The 19,568-nt window shown below is 41.9% G+C and overlaps 1 protein-coding gene across 7 annotated transcripts in view; it reads right to left on the minus strand.

Annotated features, from left to right (window-relative positions):
• The window catches only part of LOC127659275 (unconventional myosin-Ib-like), a 130,923-nt gene that overhangs the window by 96,065 nt on the left and 15,290 nt on the right, over nt 1–19,568 (minus strand). For all 7 annotated transcript variants that reach the window (XM_052149023.1, XM_052149021.1, XM_052149022.1 and 4 more), the window contains exons 2-3: nt 12,887–13,035; nt 1,305–1,420 (exon numbers count right to left, since the gene is read on the minus strand). In XM_052149023.1, coding sequence (XP_052004983.1) covers nt 1,305–1,420; nt 12,887–13,012 — 242 coding nt within the window. In that variant the 5' untranslated portion in view covers nt 13,013–13,035. The remainder of the gene's footprint in view (nt 1–1,304; nt 1,421–12,886; nt 13,036–19,568) is intronic.

Below are 19,568 nucleotides of genomic sequence, written 5' to 3' on the forward strand. Positions count from 1 at the left end.
AGGATCTACGATTGAAGGAGGGCCTGTATTCAGAACAAATATTAGTTTAAAGCAGATCAGATGAACAAGAAAACGAGAGACAAATTTAGAAACTTAGGAGCAAACTGTGAAACCAATTAATACAAAATATCAAAAGCATTGATTGAATGATTCTAGCATCAATTTGATAATGCCTGCCCATCATGTTTGCAACCGATTTGCCTGAACTAAATGGAAATTACTTCTTTATAGGAAACAACTTCCAATTGGATATCATTACTTCAGTTTGCATCTGAATCGAAATAAACATGAAACATGTTTATATAAATGCACAAGATATTCTAGAGTTGTTGATATTGTAAGATAAAAGTGCAAGGGCTTTCATCACAGAAACCATGTGAACAACCAGAGCATGAACTTACATTGGACTAAACAAAGCAAAACACACAGAGGGATCTTTGCCTCCTTATTTCAAAAGTTCACCGTGTCACTGCTGTACACAGCTGTTTATTTGAATAAATCCTCTTTTTTTCAGTGTGTGGCAGAATGAGTGGGAAAAGAGCATTACAAAAGCCATCCTCTTCTGAATAGGGCTTTTATTTTGGGTTGCATTTTGAGATCCAAGTCACAGCCTGGGCTGTTTTTCAGAGGCCAAGTGTGCATCTGCTGATCAAACAAAGCAGACTGTTTTGTTTTGAATTTGCAGTGGGGTGAGGCGGCTGGTAGACCACTAGAGAGACAGATGGTCATTAGCTGGAGCAGGACAGGACAGTGAGACGCACCTCCCCCGCTGGGCTGGACATGACATCTCAGGAGTCCAGTGGATATGGCACCTTACCAGCAGAAGCAATTTAGCAAACATGACACTGCTGGGACCTTTACATTATCAATGAATCAGTAAGAGAGGTATGCAATCTCAGAAAAGGCAATTGTCTGCTATTTATTGCACATTTTAAAAATTGTATCCTGGACAGTTTCAAATTGTGCACAACAATACATTTCTATATAGCTGAAGTGTTAAAATGTAAACAAAATGTCCTAAGGCTCGATGTAAAGTGCATTATAAAGCGGTATAGCATTTTCCAAACCTGTTCATGCCATCCAGGAGTCCAAGAGAATACTACACAGAAGTGACTCGGTTTAAAGTTTTCTATGCTGAGAAATGTTGACTATTCTTATGGTTAATAGCCATATATTATAAGCACTTACGAATCCAAAAGAAGAACCAACTCAATTCTTTATGCAACTTTGCCGAAAAAGGTGGATACTGACATGTGTTTTTGAGAGTCTGGACACAAAGAGGATGAGAAGAGTTCTAGACTCACATGTGCGGACTGAGCTCATAGAAGTTCCTGTTGCGATACTCCTCCACTTTTTCTGCCGTGTAGATGGGCAGGGACTTATAGGGGTTCATGGAGATCACCACACTTCCAATGTACGTCTGTGAAAAGCAAAGAAGAGAAAACAGGTCAAATCAAAGCCTGCTGACCAAAAAGAATGTGTCTTGTATAGTCTATAATTTGCTAACTCAAGATGCCATCATTTTTTAGCATGCTTTAAACACTTTAGCATCATGCAACCAGTTTAGTTTGAACAACAACAGCCAATGATGAATTAAATGGTTGGGCTTTTCTGTAGACAATGACCATTAATGTAGACTGTTGCACATGTAACTGTAACAAATAACTTAAAGCAATGTGTACCCTTAGGGCAATGTGTACCCCCACAGCACCATAAGTAAGGCTCAAGTACTTCTTCATCGACACAAAACCAAAAATGTGTACCAAAGACTAAATATAATAAATATAATATAATATAATATAATATAATATAATATAATATAATATAATATAATATATATATATATATATATATATATATATATATATATATATATATATATATATATATATATATATATATATATAAAAATCATGCAGGATCTGAAGCTACAGTTAATGTTCACATCAACCATCAGAATGGGGAAAAAATGTGATCTCAGTGATTTCAACCATGGCATGATTATTGGTGCCAGACGGGCTAGTCTGAATATTTCTGTAACTGCTGATCTCCTGAGATTTTCACGCAGAACAGTCTCTAGAGTTTACTCAGAATGGTGCCAAAAACACAAAACATCAGTGAGCAGCAGTTCTGTGGACTGAAACACCTTGTTGATGACTGAGGTCAACGAAGAATGGCCAGAATGGTTCGAGCTGACAGAAAGGCTATGGTAACTCCCATAACCCCTCTGTACAATTGAAGTGAGCAGAATAGCATCTCAGAATGCACAACATGTCGAACCTTGAAGCGGATGGGCTACAAAAGCAGAAAACCACATATCGTGTTCCACTTCTGCCAGCCAAGAAGAGAAATCTGAGGCTGCAATGGGCCTACCATCTGCATGTTGGAGCAATAATCAAGATTTATCAGAGCTTGCAATGTTTTTCCAATCATAATCATCTTTAGGATACCTACAGTACACACTATAGTTTATGCTGCATCACATAACACTGCAAATCCTGACTTCAATGGGGAGGAAAGATGCAACGGTTTATGTAAGAACATTTCAAATTTTGCTGCAACGCACTCTGATGAAGCCATATGTTGACCAACTATTTTCAGGAAACAGTCCATGTTATAATGTAATTTGTTAATATTTATATTCATATGTAATCTTCTAATGGAATTGTCCGTTTTTATCTTTCTTACGAAACATGAATTACACTTTCATTGGTCCTATGATAACCATAACAGACACTGTGAGGTAACACATTGTATTCATTTTTGTCAAATCTAGGTTTACAATCCCCAACTGTGTGGCCACAGACAACATGATTATCTGTCACGAGGACAGTAGCGGCAGCAGTGTAGAGTTGAGCTACAGTCTGCCCCCATCTGCACCATCCAGATATGAATTCCAGGGTATTATTCAGACAGGTGGGGGGCCTGCAAGCAAATGAACTAGAGAACACAAACAAAAATATTTGGAATCCCAGGAAGCATCAAGACTGGGTGGTCAAGTGTGGCCAATGGTGTCTGTGAATCCATTCCACTAGACTCTTAGTGGTTGTTAGAACATACAGCTGTCTTAACTAATATAAAAGTCTTTATATCCATGCCATTATCTTTTAATCTTGGATCTGAGTGTCTCAGACACCAGAGAACAATATCTGATTCTTGCAGCAGCCTTCTACCTTTCATTGCAGTGGGTGCTGCATAAGCCTAACAGCCAAAGGGCCAGGCCTTTTCCATGGCAACAGAGCCTACAAGCTATTGTCAAGTGTACACAGGAGGCATAATAAATCCCTTAGATGTACAAAACGAATCTAAATGGAAGGATAAAGAGAAAACTGAAGTTTGACAACCAGAAAGTGTCTTTGTGTCTTGTCATTTTGTAACTACCGTTTTATCATTTGAAAACCATCAAACTTCTTTTTGTTAAATTATTTGCTTGAAAAATGTGCTTGGGTTGTATTTTTATTATTATTATTTTTCTATACATGCAATTTGGTTTAACACCTTCTTATATTATGTAATGACATTCAGACATTTGGAGCAACTGCATATGAGTACTCCTTCAACACGGTTTAAAATGCATCCCAAGTGGAGATATTACAAAGGCAAATAGTAGCTACTTTTAAAGAAGATACGAAATAGCGAAAATAGGTATCAAAAGCTTTTAAAATGATGTAATTGCAAAACTGCAAATGCTATGAGCCAAGCATAATTATAAAGATTATATAAAGATATACAAATTTGTACTAGATCTGCACTACATATGTGTATGTATGTATGTATGTATGTAAGTGTATAATTATTTTGTATATTTTGTATGTCTTGCTGCCGTTTTTGTATTGTTTGTGCACTGGCAGCTCCTGTCACCAAGACAAATTCCTTGTATGTGTAAGCATACTTGGCAATAAAGCTCATTCTGATTCTGATAAATGAAACAAATTTAAAACCAGTTCTTTTGCATAAATAGAATAGTTACCAACAAATACTTTAAGTGTATAATAGCCCCCTGCCATTCCCTGATGGATATAAAAATGGTTAACAATTGTGACAGGTAAACAAAAGACATGATCAGAGATTTATAGCAAGACTAGGCCAACGTCAATAATTCAATTGGCCCTCAAATGTATCTACGCGGGAACTCATGGACCTACATTTATGTATAATAACCAACTGTGGATCAATCAATAAAAACATAACTAAAAAAGAGCAAAAGCGTGTTCTACACACAACTGCATCCATGTTGTTTGCCATTAAACATGCAAATAAACATACTGTATATTCCAATAAATGCCTTTGTTCTTTTCTTGCAGCCAATAATACGGAGCAAAGTTTAAGTATAGCAATAAATACAAGGACCTTTGGTGCATAATTCTACAACTCTTATTGCTTACTGTATCTGATACGGGATCCATCATCATGTTTTTGATAGGGCATTGATTAGATAAGGCCAGAAATGAGCAGGCAATTCTGTGTCATGATGTTCATTAAAGTTAGTGTTGGCGAAATGGTAGCAATATGAATGTTTGGACTATGATGAAATACTGCTTGTCCTGCGTTTATTTAAGAAACTAAGGGTGGGGAAGTTCCTAGAATATTCTTCATGTACTACTTATAGAAAGTAAACTTAAAGGAGCAGTTCACCCAAAAATGAAAATTCTCATAATGTATATAATTGTTACATTTTTTCCATCTTCCTTTTGACCACGGTATTCAAGCTCCAAAAAGAACAAAAAACAAAACATAAGTAACCAAGCGTGTCACAACCGAATGCGGTGCACCATCAATGGCAAACAGCATTCGTTTCTGTGCAGGTCATAACTGAACATGATACGCAATTGACGGAAAACACCATTGGTTTTCGTGCAGACTCACGCTGCGCATGCAAGCCATTTGAGAATCACAAGCTGATCAACTATTTCGCATTTTACAGTGAATTGCACCTGCAAAATCACAAAACATTTTGAATAGACACAGATTTTTGAACCCCATGATGTGGGTTTATGTTTTCTCATTTAATCTAATTTTGAATGTGACCATGGTTTAAGGATGGTGTACCTGTATGCTAGGTTGGAAATCTGAAGGATTAATAGTGGTATCTTCCTTATTACATAATGTGTTGTTCTGAAAGCACTAATGAAAACTAATGAAACATAGAATGTAGGCTGTCATCCACACAGCCTGACCGAAGCAAAGCGGGAGTGTTTACTTCCATGATTAACCAAAAGTGAAGCGCTGCCGGCTTGTGATGCGTGAATGGCTTGCACGCGCTGCGCGAGTCACATTTGAACTTTTTGTTTAGCCTCTTATCCAGCTCATGAAAACATGCTGCATGATCATGAGGAAGGATTACATCAAGATGTAGATTGTAATGCAGGTGCTGAATTTATATAAATAGTCTACTCTTCTCTCGCCGTTGCTGGCTAGTGAGTACCCCTCCACGTGCCAATGCTGGCACGTGTGCCATAGGTTGGCACCCCCCTGGTCTAAATATTTCTGCACTGGTCAGCACAGTTGTGTGTGGAGGAAGCTTTTGGGATTGCAGTAACTACAAGTCTAGAGGTTGTATTATAATCTTCCAATTGCTGGAAATAGATGGTAGTGGGGAGTTATACCCAACTCTAATAATTATAGACTAAACACACTTGTCACCTGCTTGTGACTAGCTACATTATTTTTTAAGTCCTTTATTATAGGACAGATTATAGTTCTAGAAAAAATAAAGAACCACTTATAAGGGTCTATTTTACGTTCCCACACAAAAATATAATTAGCCATTCAACTGGGTCAGTTTCACTGCAACTGAATGCAAATTGTTATTTTACACTTTAGTTTAGAACGGCCCGAATACAAGAGGAGTGATACACACACATTGAAGATACACACAGTTGCTCATGGAACGTCTCTCGTTCAATCGATTCGAGTACTGGAACTAACTGTTGTATATAATAAGATACGATAAATAAAACAACATGTTTGATGTACTGTAGCACCAGGACATGATACCGTAATTTGGCAAATTCGAAAGCTGTACTGCTACAGTACAATCTACTTGCCATTTACCAGCGATCTTCTCACCTATGGACGATAAGTGTGTTGCTCTGTTTTCCTGCGAGCACTCAGCGCGACCTCTCTGGGGAGAAGACTGTTCCACAGCTCTCAATATTGCACTGCTTGGTTCTCTTACGAGAGGTTCTCTCGTATTGCGTAAGCTAGCTTACGCTACGGGAAAGATTAATCTTTTCTGAGATATTGAAGCCAAAAAATTATCCTTAATTTTGTATCCATTGTCAACGCAATGCGGCAGCTGCAGACCTTGAGCGGGCTAGCTAGCGAGCTCATAGGTTGCTCTGCGGCAACTGCTGCAGCCTATAGACGAGCTTGGGCGAACTCGCATCCAATGAGAGGCGTCCACGCGCTTACTGCATCAAAGCCCGCCAAAATGGGCGTGACTAGAGTGCATATAAGCGTAGTTCGTAGGCTGGAACCCTGATTTTCATCTCTTCAGCGAAGCTCTTCGCATCTCTGAACCAGAAGCCGCGTCGCCGTTCGAGGGGCATCAAGCAAGCGTGGACAGCGCTCGAAGAAGCCGGCTGTCTTCGCCACCTTCTGCCATCCTGCGAGCTACGCCATCCGGCGACATATCCTTTTTAAAGCAAGCTAGTTCTTAAGAACTTCACAAAAGAGTACGAGCGTCTTTTTAAAGATGCCTCGCTCCACTTGCGCCTCATGCCGCGCCCCTCTCAGCACCGGAGACCGCCACATCATCTGCGCTCTCTGCCTGGGACTGGGGCATGCAGAGCTCGCCCTCGCTGAAGGCGGATGCGATCTCTGCGAGGAGCTGCCGATGTCGACCCTGCAGGCTCGACTCGAAGGGCTCAGGACCGAAGCCGCCGCGTCGCCTTCTATTCAGCCGCGCAGAAAAAAGCGCCGCTCTCAAAGGCTGCCGGAACCAGTGGTAGAAGCGATTGCCTCGCCGGAGCCCATCCCTCGAGCAACGCCTTCACCCTCCCCGCCCACCCGGGACGCGAAGTTGCCGCCGAGCGGCTGCTCTGCTGCCATCTCGGACGAAGAAGCGTGTTCCATCATGGCTTCGGACAACGAGGAGTGGTCAGGCTCACACGCCTCCTCCTCGGCCCAGGAATCCAGCAGGACCCGCGCCGGAGTCGAAGGGGAACTAACACGCCTCCTCACACAGGCCGTCGACCGCCTCGGGCTCGAGTGGTCACCGCCCCCTGAGCAGGCACCCAACAGACTCGACGGCTGCTTTCTTCAGAGCCGCCGCCGCGCAGCACCCGCTACCCGGGCCGCTCCCTTCCTGCAGGAACTCTACGCCGAGCTTTCCAAATCTTGGAACGCGCCATTCTCGGCCAGGGTCTGATCCCATCGGTGGACGGCGCCACCGAGAAGGGCTACGCTTCCATCCCTCCGGTCGAGGATGCGGTAGCAGCACACCTTTGCCCGCTCTCCGCGAGATGGCGTTCTAAACCAGTGCTCCCGTCTAAGGCCTGCAGAACAACTTCCGCCTGTGTTGGCCGCGCCTAATCCGCCGCCGGCCAAGCTGCATCTGCTCTGCACTCTATGGGCGTTTTACAGATCCTCCAAGCGGACCTTCTACGGGAGTGGGATGAGGAAAGCAGGCATCCAGAAGCGGTTGCAGACATAAGAAGTGCGACGGACCTCGCCCTCCACGCTACCAAAGCTGCAGCCCAAGCTATAGGGAAGTGCATGGCCGCGCTGACTGTGACCGAGAGACATCTGTGGCTAACGCTAGCCAACATGGGAGAAGCAGAGCGCTATACGTTCCTCAACGCACCGCTCTCTCCATCCGGTCTCTTTGGCTCCGCGGTGAGTGGTATCATTGACCGGTTTTCAGAGGTCCAAAAAGTCACACAAGCCGTGAATCTCTTTCTGCCTCGTCGCGCTAACTCCTCTGCAGGCCGCCCACGTGAGCCTCCTGCACTAGCCTCTTCACAGCGCCCAGCTCAGCAAAGCCAGACTTCTCAGCGTCGACAGGGCGGCCGCCCTCGATCGCGCTCAGACAGCCGCCGCCCCACGGGCCTCGGCCTAGAATCGCGCTGAAACCTGAACAACCGAAGTCCTCCTAGCTTTGTTGACAAAACGACAGATCAGTCCCGCCGCGGCCGGACCACCGTCAAAGCTTCGCCCCCTGTCAGTCCCCTTCTCTCAGGCTACTACAGTGGTAGATTCAGCAGCCAACAAGCCGGTGTTAACACCCGCTTGCCTGCGCTCAAACGCCGTTTTCACGGCGACCCAAAGAAATCTTGTAAAGAGCAAACATGCCCTATGTGTAGAAAATGTGCCCACAACCCCTACACACAAGCATTACACATCCCGTGTCCCTATCAGAGCACACTCACATAAAGCGGTTACGAACCGCTTGAGTGTTAGTTAATAAACGCGTCCACGAGCCCGTGTGCGCGCCCCTCCTCTGCCCGCTCTGTCACACGGCCAGCAAACACCTCTCCGCATATAAGTCCCGTGCCCGTGACTATGCTCGCACATCACTTATCAGATGTGACTCTTTCCCCATTTACCCCAATCGGGAAGTCACTCACAGAACAGCCTGTCTCTGCTGTCTGCGAGCAGTCATGCATAAACACACTAAGCGCGCTCACACATTCTGTTCAGCGCGCTGTGTGCGGCAATCAGGGCGATTTGGCCATTCACCCTCTAACATTACGCTTCAAAGCGTGGGAAGATATTCCAGGGATATCCGAATGGGTGTTAAGCACAACAAAACAGGGCTATTTGCTACAGTTCGATCGCCGTCCTCCTCGCTTCAGAGCTTGGCTCGAAACTACTGTGAACACGGAAGCAGCATGCATGCTTTGTTCAGAAATAGCAAACCTTCTGTGCAAAAGGGCCATAGAGAGAGTGCCGCCGCCTCTGAGCGAGTCGGGGTTTTACAGCCGTTATTTTCTTGTTCCCAAGAAAGACGGCGGCCTCAGACCAATATTAGATCTCAGGGTTTTGAACAAAGCGCTTGCAAAAAGACCGTTCAAAATGCTTACAACCAGCAAACTCCTCGCACATGTGCGCCAGGGGGACTGGTTTATTTCTCTCGATCTGAAAGATGCATACTTTCAGATTCAGATAAATCCCCGTCACAGGCCATTCTTGAGATTCGCCTTCGACGGCCAGGTTTATCAATACACCGTCCTTCCGTTCGGCCTGTCCTTAGTACTTTCACGAAGTGCATGGACGCGGCGCTCGCACCCCTGCGGAGTCAGGGTTTGAGAATTCTGAACTATTTGGACGATTGGAAACAATATTCCCCCAGGGGAATGGTCCCTGCACGCTCAAACAGTCCAGACGTTATGGCGCATATTCGGCAGAGCAGAGATAGACCTCTTTGCGTCAGAAGAGAACTCTCACTGCCCAATATTTTTCTCGAAAAGCGAGGACGCACTGGCCCAGGACTGGCCCAACCGCCCGCTTTATGCCTTCCCTCCCATCTCGCTATTGCCACAGGTAATGCAGAGGATCAGGGAAACGCGCCACTCGGTGCTCCTCATAGCCCCGCGCTGGGAGAATCAAACATGGTTCCCGGAGCTTACGCAGCTGTCACTGACAGCCCCGTGGCCCATCCCAGTGAGAGCAGATCTCCTCTCGCAAGCTCGCGGCACGATCTGGCATCCCCACCCAGAGCGCTGGGCGCTACACGCGTGGGTGATCAACGACTACCCGTCGCTTTGCCAGGAGGAGTAATAAACACCATCATACACGCTAGAGCCCCCTCCACGAGAAGACTCTATGCGTCAAAATGGTCTGTGTTTTCAAAATGGTGCACCGACAGAGACCTGGACTCACGGACATGTGGGGTATCGCCGCTGCTCGTGTTTTTACAAGAGCTGCTGGATAAGTGCAGATCCCCATCCACGCTCAAAGTGTACGTGGCGGCCGTCGCGGCGTTCGCTGAACCACTGCACGGCCAGTCACAGGGTAAAAACGAGCTGGTCATCCGCTTCCTCAGGGGAGCTAGAAGGATGAACACTCCGCGCCCCCCATCGGTTCCTATCTGGGATCTTTCTATAGTTCTCGAAGCTATGAAAACCCCTCCCTTCGAACCGCTTCAATCAGTGGATGTGAAACACCTCTCACTTAAAACCGTTTTTCTAACTGCCCTATCATCAGATAAACGGGTGGGAGATCTTCACGCGCTGTCTGTTAGCGCTGCGTGTCTTGAGTTTGGACCAAGTGACTCCAAGGTCATTTTAAAGCCTAGACACGGCTATGTCCCCAAGGTGATCGGTACTCCTTTCAGAGCACAGATCATTTCCTTGTCGGCGCTACCAGCATCTGATAGCGAACGCAACGCCAATCTCCTTTGCCCAGTCAGAGCACTGAGATTGTATACTGCATGCTCCGCATCTTTCAGACGCTCTGAGTAGCTTTTCGTTTCGTTTGGAGGGCGCACCAAAGGTCTAGCCGCCTCGAAACAGACACTGTCCAGATTGCTGCCGCGTACGCGTCAAAAGACCTACCATGCCTGCTAGGCATTAGGGCTCACTCCACTAGAGGCATGGCCTCCTCGTGGGCATGGTCCAGCGGGATTTCCATTCATGACATATGTGTGGCAGCGGGCTGGGCTTCCCCCTCCACCTTTGTCAGATTTTACAATCTGGAAGTACCCGCTCTGCAGGCTAAACTGCTAGCGGTTTAATATGCTACAGCTCCCCTGGTGAGCTGCATTAATGGGACACATTCCACACAGACCGGCACCGCCGCTCTGTCTATGTGCTTATGTACTACACACACACTGGCCCGCACTCTTGCCGGCCAAATATTAATTCCCCACTCACAAGGGCTCCCCCGGGTCCCCCTTAATTCCCTGGGGCTCATGCAGTGGATGCTTGGCGCGCACGGCGTTGACAAAGGGTTCCCGTAGCGTAAGCTAGCTTACGCAATACGAGAGAACCTCTCGTAAGAGAACGAATCGGTTACTAACGTAACCTCGGTTCTCTCTAGATGAGGGAACGAGTATTGCGTAACCGGCCGTGCTCGCTCCACGAGTGATTTTTCGCTTCATTCAATGAAAACCAGGGTTCCAGCCTACGAACTACGCTTATATGCACTCTAGTCACGCCCATTTTGGCGGGCTTTGATGCAGTGAGCGCGCGGACGCCTCTCATTGGATGCGAGTTCACCCAAGCTCTTCTATAGGCTGCAGCAGTTGCCGCAGAGCAACCTATGAGCTCGCTAGCTAGCCCGCTCAAGGTCTGCAGCTGCCGCACTGCGTTGACAATGGATACAAAATTAAGGATAATTTTTTGGCTTCAATATCTCAGAAAAGATGAATCTTTCCCGTAGCGTAAGCTAGCTTACGCAATACTCGTTCCCTCATCTAGAGAGAACCGAGGTTACGTTAGTAACCGATTCGTTTTAATGACACTATAATGTGTTTATGTATCGTACGATTCATGGTATTGAATAGTGAGCATCGTATCATACAATACAATACTATATTTTTTTACACCCCTAGTGTTTCACCACACAAAATCAAATATCTTTTGCTTAACGTTCCTAAAATAAGCTTTTATTAACTTTAAGTCTTTTTGCATTGAGACAACTCTTTTTCTGAAAATGTTCTTAAAGCAAAATATAATTTCTGTTTTTTTCCTTTTAATTGTGGGCTGAATTGTGAACTGAGCCAGTTGTCATGAATTTCACCCATAAACTGATCCACTCCATGCTACAAAGACCAGCTTAACTAGCTGGTTGACCAGCATAGTCTTTCTTATGATGCTGGTTTGTTTTTGAAGTTAGTTTAAAAACCTGGTGTAGACATCAGCACACAAGCATCCATTGCTGGGGGACCAGCAGCGAAAACACGACATGAGCTGGTGACCAGCAATTCTGGTGTTTTCTAAGATGAAATGTGTTTCATTAAGATGAAATTATATTTTGATGCCATTTGCTGGTGCCAGAGAAAGAAGCTTAATCTACAATGCCATGAATGGAGCAGACACTGGGCTGCAACTTTGAAAGCTCCATTAAGATTTAAAGATGTATTTCAAAGCCAGAGCTTAAATTCAAAGTTCTCATTCTCATCCTGAGGGAGAGAAAATGAGGGAATCCTTGATTCTCCTTAATATTATTTATATTTGGATGTTCTTCTTCAGTTAACAACTACCAGTAGTTACATAGCAGATGGACACATTTCATCGATTGGTTGAGTCCTTCCAAGGTTTAAAATGAACGGGAGTGTAAGAAGAGCAGGGACACAACAATGAGAGAACTAGGATTTATGCTGTGCTTCCCTCTAAACTCCAAATGAACTGTGCAGTGTAAACACACTCATACTAAACACTCTTCATGTGATGTGACAGTCTAGAGCAGCAAAAGCCTGGGAATGAGAAGAAACAAAACAAAAAAAAGCAAACGTCCTAGACAGGGTCCAAAATTACAAATTGACATATCTACCGTTGGTGGGTGGACTGAGATTTTTTACCAGAAATAAACGTTTCTTACGAGCCAGTAAATGGTGTTGCACTTTAATTGTACAATATATATTTTTTATTGCTATGACAACATAATTATTTAGTTGTTTTTTCCTTACAAATACATGACAAACCGGATAAGTGTTATCCTACTATTGTAATCATATACAAGCTAGTCTTCGTCTCTCTTAATGAAACTGCACCCATTGTGACTTTATTCTTTTCATTTTGGTGACAAAGTATTAGAAATATTCCACATGTGTTGCCATTATTCTTAAAATCCGATTTAAACAATGTTTTGTGTTGCAGTTTAATAAACATACTAGCCAAAATGCTTCCTGATTTTTACTCGCATTTGCCACATTCTAAGTGTTATTGTTCTACACCAATTGTTGCATGATGTTCTCTACATTAGATTTAGGGCTACTTACATAGATCTCATTGTGTTCAAACCGGTTCTTTAGATTCTTGGTGAAGGAGTCTTCTGACAGGGGATCGAGTAGGACCATGTCACCCACCCCTATCATGTTGTCGAGAAGTGATGTCTTCACCTCCATTTTGGAAATAACCCCCCCCCCCCCTACAGAGAAAACAGAGAAAAATCACAAATCAAAATCAACATTTCTGCAGGCCTTCAGTTAGAATCTTATCTTAGTATTCAGTAAAGTTTTGATGGTTAATTTATGCTGATATTCTATGCACCTGGATGAGATCTGACCACTTGCTTCCAGCACACAACTGTCAACTAATGGAAATACAGTGGTCCACAATGTATTTGGATGTAAATGAATGAATGCATTACAAAATAACAGACCAAGTGAATTCAGCAAACAAATGGTACTAGAGCTTTTCTCAGAACTAACTTCACATTTCCTAGCCTTTTTTCACTTTTACTAGTCACAAAACGATTTTAGTGGATGAATGCAGTCAGATCCCCTTAAATTCACGCAGGTTTCCTAGCCGAGTAACCTCAGGTAAAGTTCATTGCTGCATGATAATGACAATGATGAATCAACATTTCAAAAGCAATGTTTTGGGTAGCAGGAGACAAAAATAATAATAAAATAACACCACCCACATCTCCCTTCCCCGTCTTTATTATTTTCAGCAGATTGTTTTTATTTCCCTTTGCAAATAAGCGAAGACGACACTAAAAACAGCTGTAACGGGGTCCAAACTGCTTTGAGATTTGTCCACTTCAAACACATTCAGCATTGGGCTTGTGGAGCACTACATAAAAAACAAGCTTTTACAATTTGCCAGTTATGCAAGGATGTGCACCAGTTTTTAGCACTTTCTTTCTCTTCATTTACTTTTTACTCTTTACACAGACGTAATGATTTGTTAAAACCAGAGACTAGTCTCCCCTTGTGTATGTTTAGCTTATAAGTGTCACACTTTACACCATACACCAAAAATCTCTAATGTATAAACCAATGTAATCAGAGGTGGGCAGAGCTACACATGTTGCCCTGCCATAATATGTGACCACACCCCATTGTCCAGACTGCACTCTGGAGTACTTGCACCCAGCTGAAACCAGGACATAATTAAATTATAAACAAAACATTTCACTCCCCAAAATATCTTAACATTTTATTGTGCATTTCATTGTTTAAAACTGTAAAAGAACATTTTAATTTTGTAAAATCTCTTGCCAGTTTTCATTCTTTCTTTCTTGGAAAATACTTTTCTACACTTGCAATGGCGGGAGGGCGTTTGCTCTGCAATGATGTTAGCCATTCATAACACTGCGTGTGTCTTCAAGCACTAGTGCAAAGAAACAAAGCATTTCAGGCAGCAGGCCAGAAACAGGGTGAACAGAAAGGTCATGTAATACAACATTAGAACTGTTTTTTTGTGAAAAAAAAACCCATCTTTACAAACATTATAAGTGAACCTCAAGAAAAAAGCATGACATGACCCCCTTAACTATGGATATGCTTTACTAAAGTTTGACAACCAGAAAGTGTCCCAACACGGTCTATATTTTGAACAGTTCATCTATTGCTTAAAATTCTTGAAACCTAGCATAAGACTTTGTGTAAAATGTCTTGCTTAAATAAGTGTGCTTGATGTGTTCTCTTTCTTAAAAAATAAATGACACTTGGTTTGATATTCATATGCCTCGATGACAGCTGGGATAGGCTCCAGCTCCCTACGAGTGGCTATAGAAGATGGATGGATGTTTTAAAGTGTGGCTTAATGCTTTTTGGAGCCGCTATATATTCTGTAGTCTGTGTTTGCACAGCAGCACTTGATTGGACCGCCATGCTTTATTTTGTCAAGGACAGTACAGACATTAGATATTCCACTGGGAATTATGTAACAAAGAACCAAGTCCCAGCTGATGACCCCTGAATACTCCAAAGACATTTATAGCATGGAGGAGTTGAAAATAAGCTATATTCTAACTCAACAAAGTGGACAGCAGAAATAAACGTTCTGCAGATGTTTACTTAATGCAAACTCATTGTGATTTCACAATACAATGGTGAAAGCGTACAAGAACACAAAAACAGAGCAAGAGGTGGCTATTTTTCCTTTTCACCAGGCTTCTCTGGCCACAAATCCAGGTGCCATAGCACACAAAATAAAAGGTGGCCTCGATGGCATTCAAAGCCTCGATAAAGGGCTTTTCTGAGCCCCTAAACCTCTGTGCCCCGTTTAAACTCGTGGGCGATGGAAAAGTGTAGTGCTCAGCATAAAGCAAGACCAATAACAACCCATGTTTTCACTCCCAGCACCCTGAATCGCCAGTCCAAATAATAATACACCCATTGGCAAAGAAACATAGCCCAAACAAAAGGCAGACAGTGCAAAACATTTGTAGTTTGTTGAAAACATAATTGTCTGGCCCTCATTTGCACGCATTGTGTAAAGCATGATAAAGAAAAGTTAAATATAAAAGAAGGATTAAGAAGTTAGAGCTAATGACATTTCTAGGAAAGATAAAGTTGCTAAGATCCTTGTCTGCCCTTAAAGTCTTTTACAAGTATTCCAGATTGCCACTGTGCGATTGCCTAATCTTTATCTGCAGTTTAAGACAGGGTTAGTCATTGGCTATCAGACTTATCAGCCCTGACATGCCGCCATCATAATTCCCGATATATATTTCAGAAAATAAAAAGCCCATCAAATCTAAATACGAGTTTTGTCGTTGATTATCTTCAAGGTCCTCTATATGCTAGAACTCATAACATTGCCAAAATTAACTTTTAGCAGATAATATACCACAAATATTGATGACTCATCATGCACTCAGTGGTGTATCCAAAGTTGTCCCAAATAAACGCTCTATAGAGATAGAATGTCCCTCCCCCAAATTATAAACCTGCACCTGACTACCAATAAAATGCATTACATAATGGTACTTGGTTGCAACGCACATGAAAGCCAATGGCTATTTAAAAAAATGGATAAACCCTTCAATACGTCCCAACCAAACTTCCTGTTTCCATAGAAAATTCATCAACACAGGAAAAAATGCTTAACTAGTCATTTTATAGGGTCTCTATTTTTAATATTATTATTATTTAGGGGCTATTATTGTCCCCATAAATTGCTTTTTTCTAACTATATTTAACACTGCATCATCCATTTATGTCGAAAACAACTGAAATAAATTCTCATTATGGCCGTTACCTATAAAAATCATATCCATATCGAATCACTTTCATTTATTTCTATTGAATAGATTATACAGCTCTCTATTTTCAAGCCATTGGAAGTGATTTTTTTAATGTTTAGGAATTTCAAAGCTAATTTTACTTTTATCATCAAACCCACTTAATTTTAGCAGCACATTCAACAGTATGAATGATCTCTAAGACAATGAATACAGATATCTGACAGTTAAGGCTCGGGCATATTTAGTTTCAGTGTGTGCAGTGCTGTCTCGCACACAGTCGAGCACTCAGCCTTTCGAAGTATACTCTTAACCACAAGTGCATACTACACAGTCAATGACAGACGATATGCACAAGAAACTGGACAGTCTGTATGGACTGTGCTGATGAAATTTTCATCACACATACTATGCACGAGACACACGGAAAACGGAAATATACTTCAACATTCAGAGGTTATAACAGTATACAGGAGGCACTAAACCCATAACCAGATAGGCCTTGAATAGACTTGATCTTTTTCTAGTTTTAAAACGGTTATATTCTAAGATTGTCCTTTGTTTATTTTTAGCTGCACTGCACAATTGAGTTTCTTTAGGGAAAATTAAGACTAAAAATATGCTTTTGTGATTTCAAACATGTTGAAGTGTTACATTAAGGTCATTTTTTTTTATATATTTTTCAGTCTCAACTACTCACTTAAAGTTTCTGGTCACAGATTGTGGTTGCACAGATGTCAAGACTCTTGGGTGTTCGCTGACAACCACCCCTGGAGTTGCGAGTTCGAATCTAGGGCGTGCTGAGTGACTCCAGCCAGGTCTCCTAAGCAACCAAATTGGCCCGGTTGCTAGGGAGGGTAGAGTCACATGGGGTAACCTCCTTGTGGTCCCTATAATGTGGTTCTCGCTCTCGGTGGGGAGCGTGGCAAGTTGTGCGTGGATGTCGCAGAGAATAGCGTGAAGCTTGCACACGCATTGTTCCGTAGTAATGTGCTCAACAAGCCATGTGATAAGATGCGCGGATTGACGGTCTCAGACGCGGAGGCAACTAAGATTAGTCCTCCGCCACCATGAGGATTTAGAGTGCATTGGGAATTGGGCATTCCAAATTGAGAAGAAAATGGGAGAAAGAAAAAAAAAAAGATTCTTGGGTGTCATGTTAAAATCAGTCACCCATCAACTTTTGTTTTTATTATTTTCAAGTTTTAAAGCACTATTTTACTGTAATCTTGTCCTTTGTTTACCTTTAGTTCCACTGCACATCCAAGTTGCTATAGGGGAAATTAAGACTAACAATGTGCCAAAAATGTGACCATAAATAAATACTGTAATGTTTTGACTTTGTTCAGTTGCAAGTTTTTGCCTTAACTTATATTTTTTTGTTTGGCTGACTTGAAAATTTTAAGTTTTTTTGTTGTTTTCTAGTAATGTCAACAGTAAAACTTAGTTAACCCAAGTAATGATTTTAAGTAATCAGTAATTAATAACTGATGAACAATTTTCAATACATTAAGTTTTGCCAACTAATCAAATAATACACTACTTGGAAATTTTAAGGCAATTGGTTTCCTCACATTTTCTAATTAGTCAACTTTTTACATTTGACAACGAAACACTAAACCTATAACTAGATATGCCTAGAATAGATTTAAGAAACATTATCAAAATGTTAGATAACGGGTACAAAATCTTTTAAATATTTAAAATGGCATTTTTCCACATGAACTCTTAACACTGACATGCATTGTCAAAGTACCAAATTCACTCAATTGATAGTTTAGCCAATGATCGAATGCTTATGACACTTACTACTAATAATTACATTAATCCCAGCCAATTGCTGGAGGTAGAACAATGAGGCTAAATCTACTTTTTCTGTTTTTCATTAACTTTCAAGGGGAAAACGCATATCTCTATGTCTTACTCAATTTGTGTCTTGGCAACAGCTGTAACCCAGCAGCCCGGGATATGATCAGTGTCTACCTGTGAAATGGGACAGAGGAGAAGACCACAAAATGAAGTTCAAAATCGAGATGGAGAAGCCATGGATGTATTCAGCAGCTCTTCTGTAGAGATTACAGGGTGTGCTCACTCCAAGTGCATAGCAACTGTTGGCAAAATCTACTAGTTCTACTGAATACACGCTGCACCTTTGCCTCATGAAGTCTCAAAATTATTAGCCAGAAAAATGCTTCTCATAGAAACTGGCGTATTAAAGACCTGATCATCCAATCATTGTGAATTATTTTCTTTAATTCACAATTACCAATTAATAAAAGTGCTATGAAGCAAAAGCTTTAAAGATCGAATGAAAAGTAAAGCTTTGTATGGACATCGTATCCGGAGAACTTGGTGGCTCTGTTCCAAAAACTAGTGATCTTCCTCGCAGTCTACAGTCTACATAGGAAATGAAATCCTGAATGAAATGAAGCCTCATAAGTAATGATTTTATGATAAAAAAGATTTGTAATGCATAGGCAGCAACTCAGTGTCATTCAAATATTACGAGACTCGACTCACACTTGATTTCGATTGAGTTTGTTATTAGCATGTTGCTAAGCTAACAGTGCAACATTTAAGCATAACAATACACAGCAAAATGGTAATATTAATTAGAATGAATTTTCTGCACTTTTAGAACTAAATGAATGATTGTCAGATTCTGCATTAGATGTTTCCTAAATTGTTAAGTGAGCTCTGGCTGTACCAAGTTGCACAAACGCCACCTGGCTTGAAAAGATACGTTTTACTAAAGATTTTATACATGAAGACTAGAGTAACAGGAAACCAGGTAATAAACAGGCACCACCAAGTATGTGGTATTAAATCCATTACTGATGGGCTGAGAGGTCTCTGAACAGAACATTGATTTCAATAACAGATTTTCTAGGAGAGTTTTGTAGCTGTGAGGGAGCATTCCAGAGCTACAGTAGAGGAAATCATCACACTGCGAGTTCCAGTAAAAGTGGAAACTTGGGACACTGTTATTCGTTATTAAAAGTTTCAAGCAATTGGTAAAATCCTTGGCAACTCTAACTGCATGTGAAAGTGTGCTGGTACCCTAGAAGCCCAGATTTAACTTGATGACATAACTACATTTGAAAAACACTCAGGCACGTGGACAATGTTCAATCCTTCAGAAGGGTCACTGAAATCTACAAATCAAGAGAGGAGGGATTACCTTTCCTGACAAGGACGGCAGATCACATGGATTTACAGAATGAAATCAGCGCAGAGATTATCAAATTGAAAAACTTGAAAATCGCATAAACCAAAACATTAAAAGCATTTTGGTTGAAACTTAAAACAATGCCATTTTTGCAACATATTGCATTTGCAACTTATTGCAATATTTCAATAATATTTTTAAATCTTTGGCATATCTTTAACTACACATTGTCATAAGGGAGTCAGATGTTAACTAATTTAGTAACATGACACATTCAGTTAGAAATTAGACTGACATAACTAAGCTTAAGTCATGG

The sequence above is a fragment of the Xyrauchen texanus genome, chromosome 18 (genome assembly GCF_025860055.1).
Source record: "Xyrauchen texanus isolate HMW12.3.18 chromosome 18, RBS_HiC_50CHRs, whole genome shotgun sequence".
Lineage (NCBI taxonomy): Eukaryota > Metazoa > Chordata > Actinopteri > Cypriniformes > Catostomidae > Xyrauchen > Xyrauchen texanus.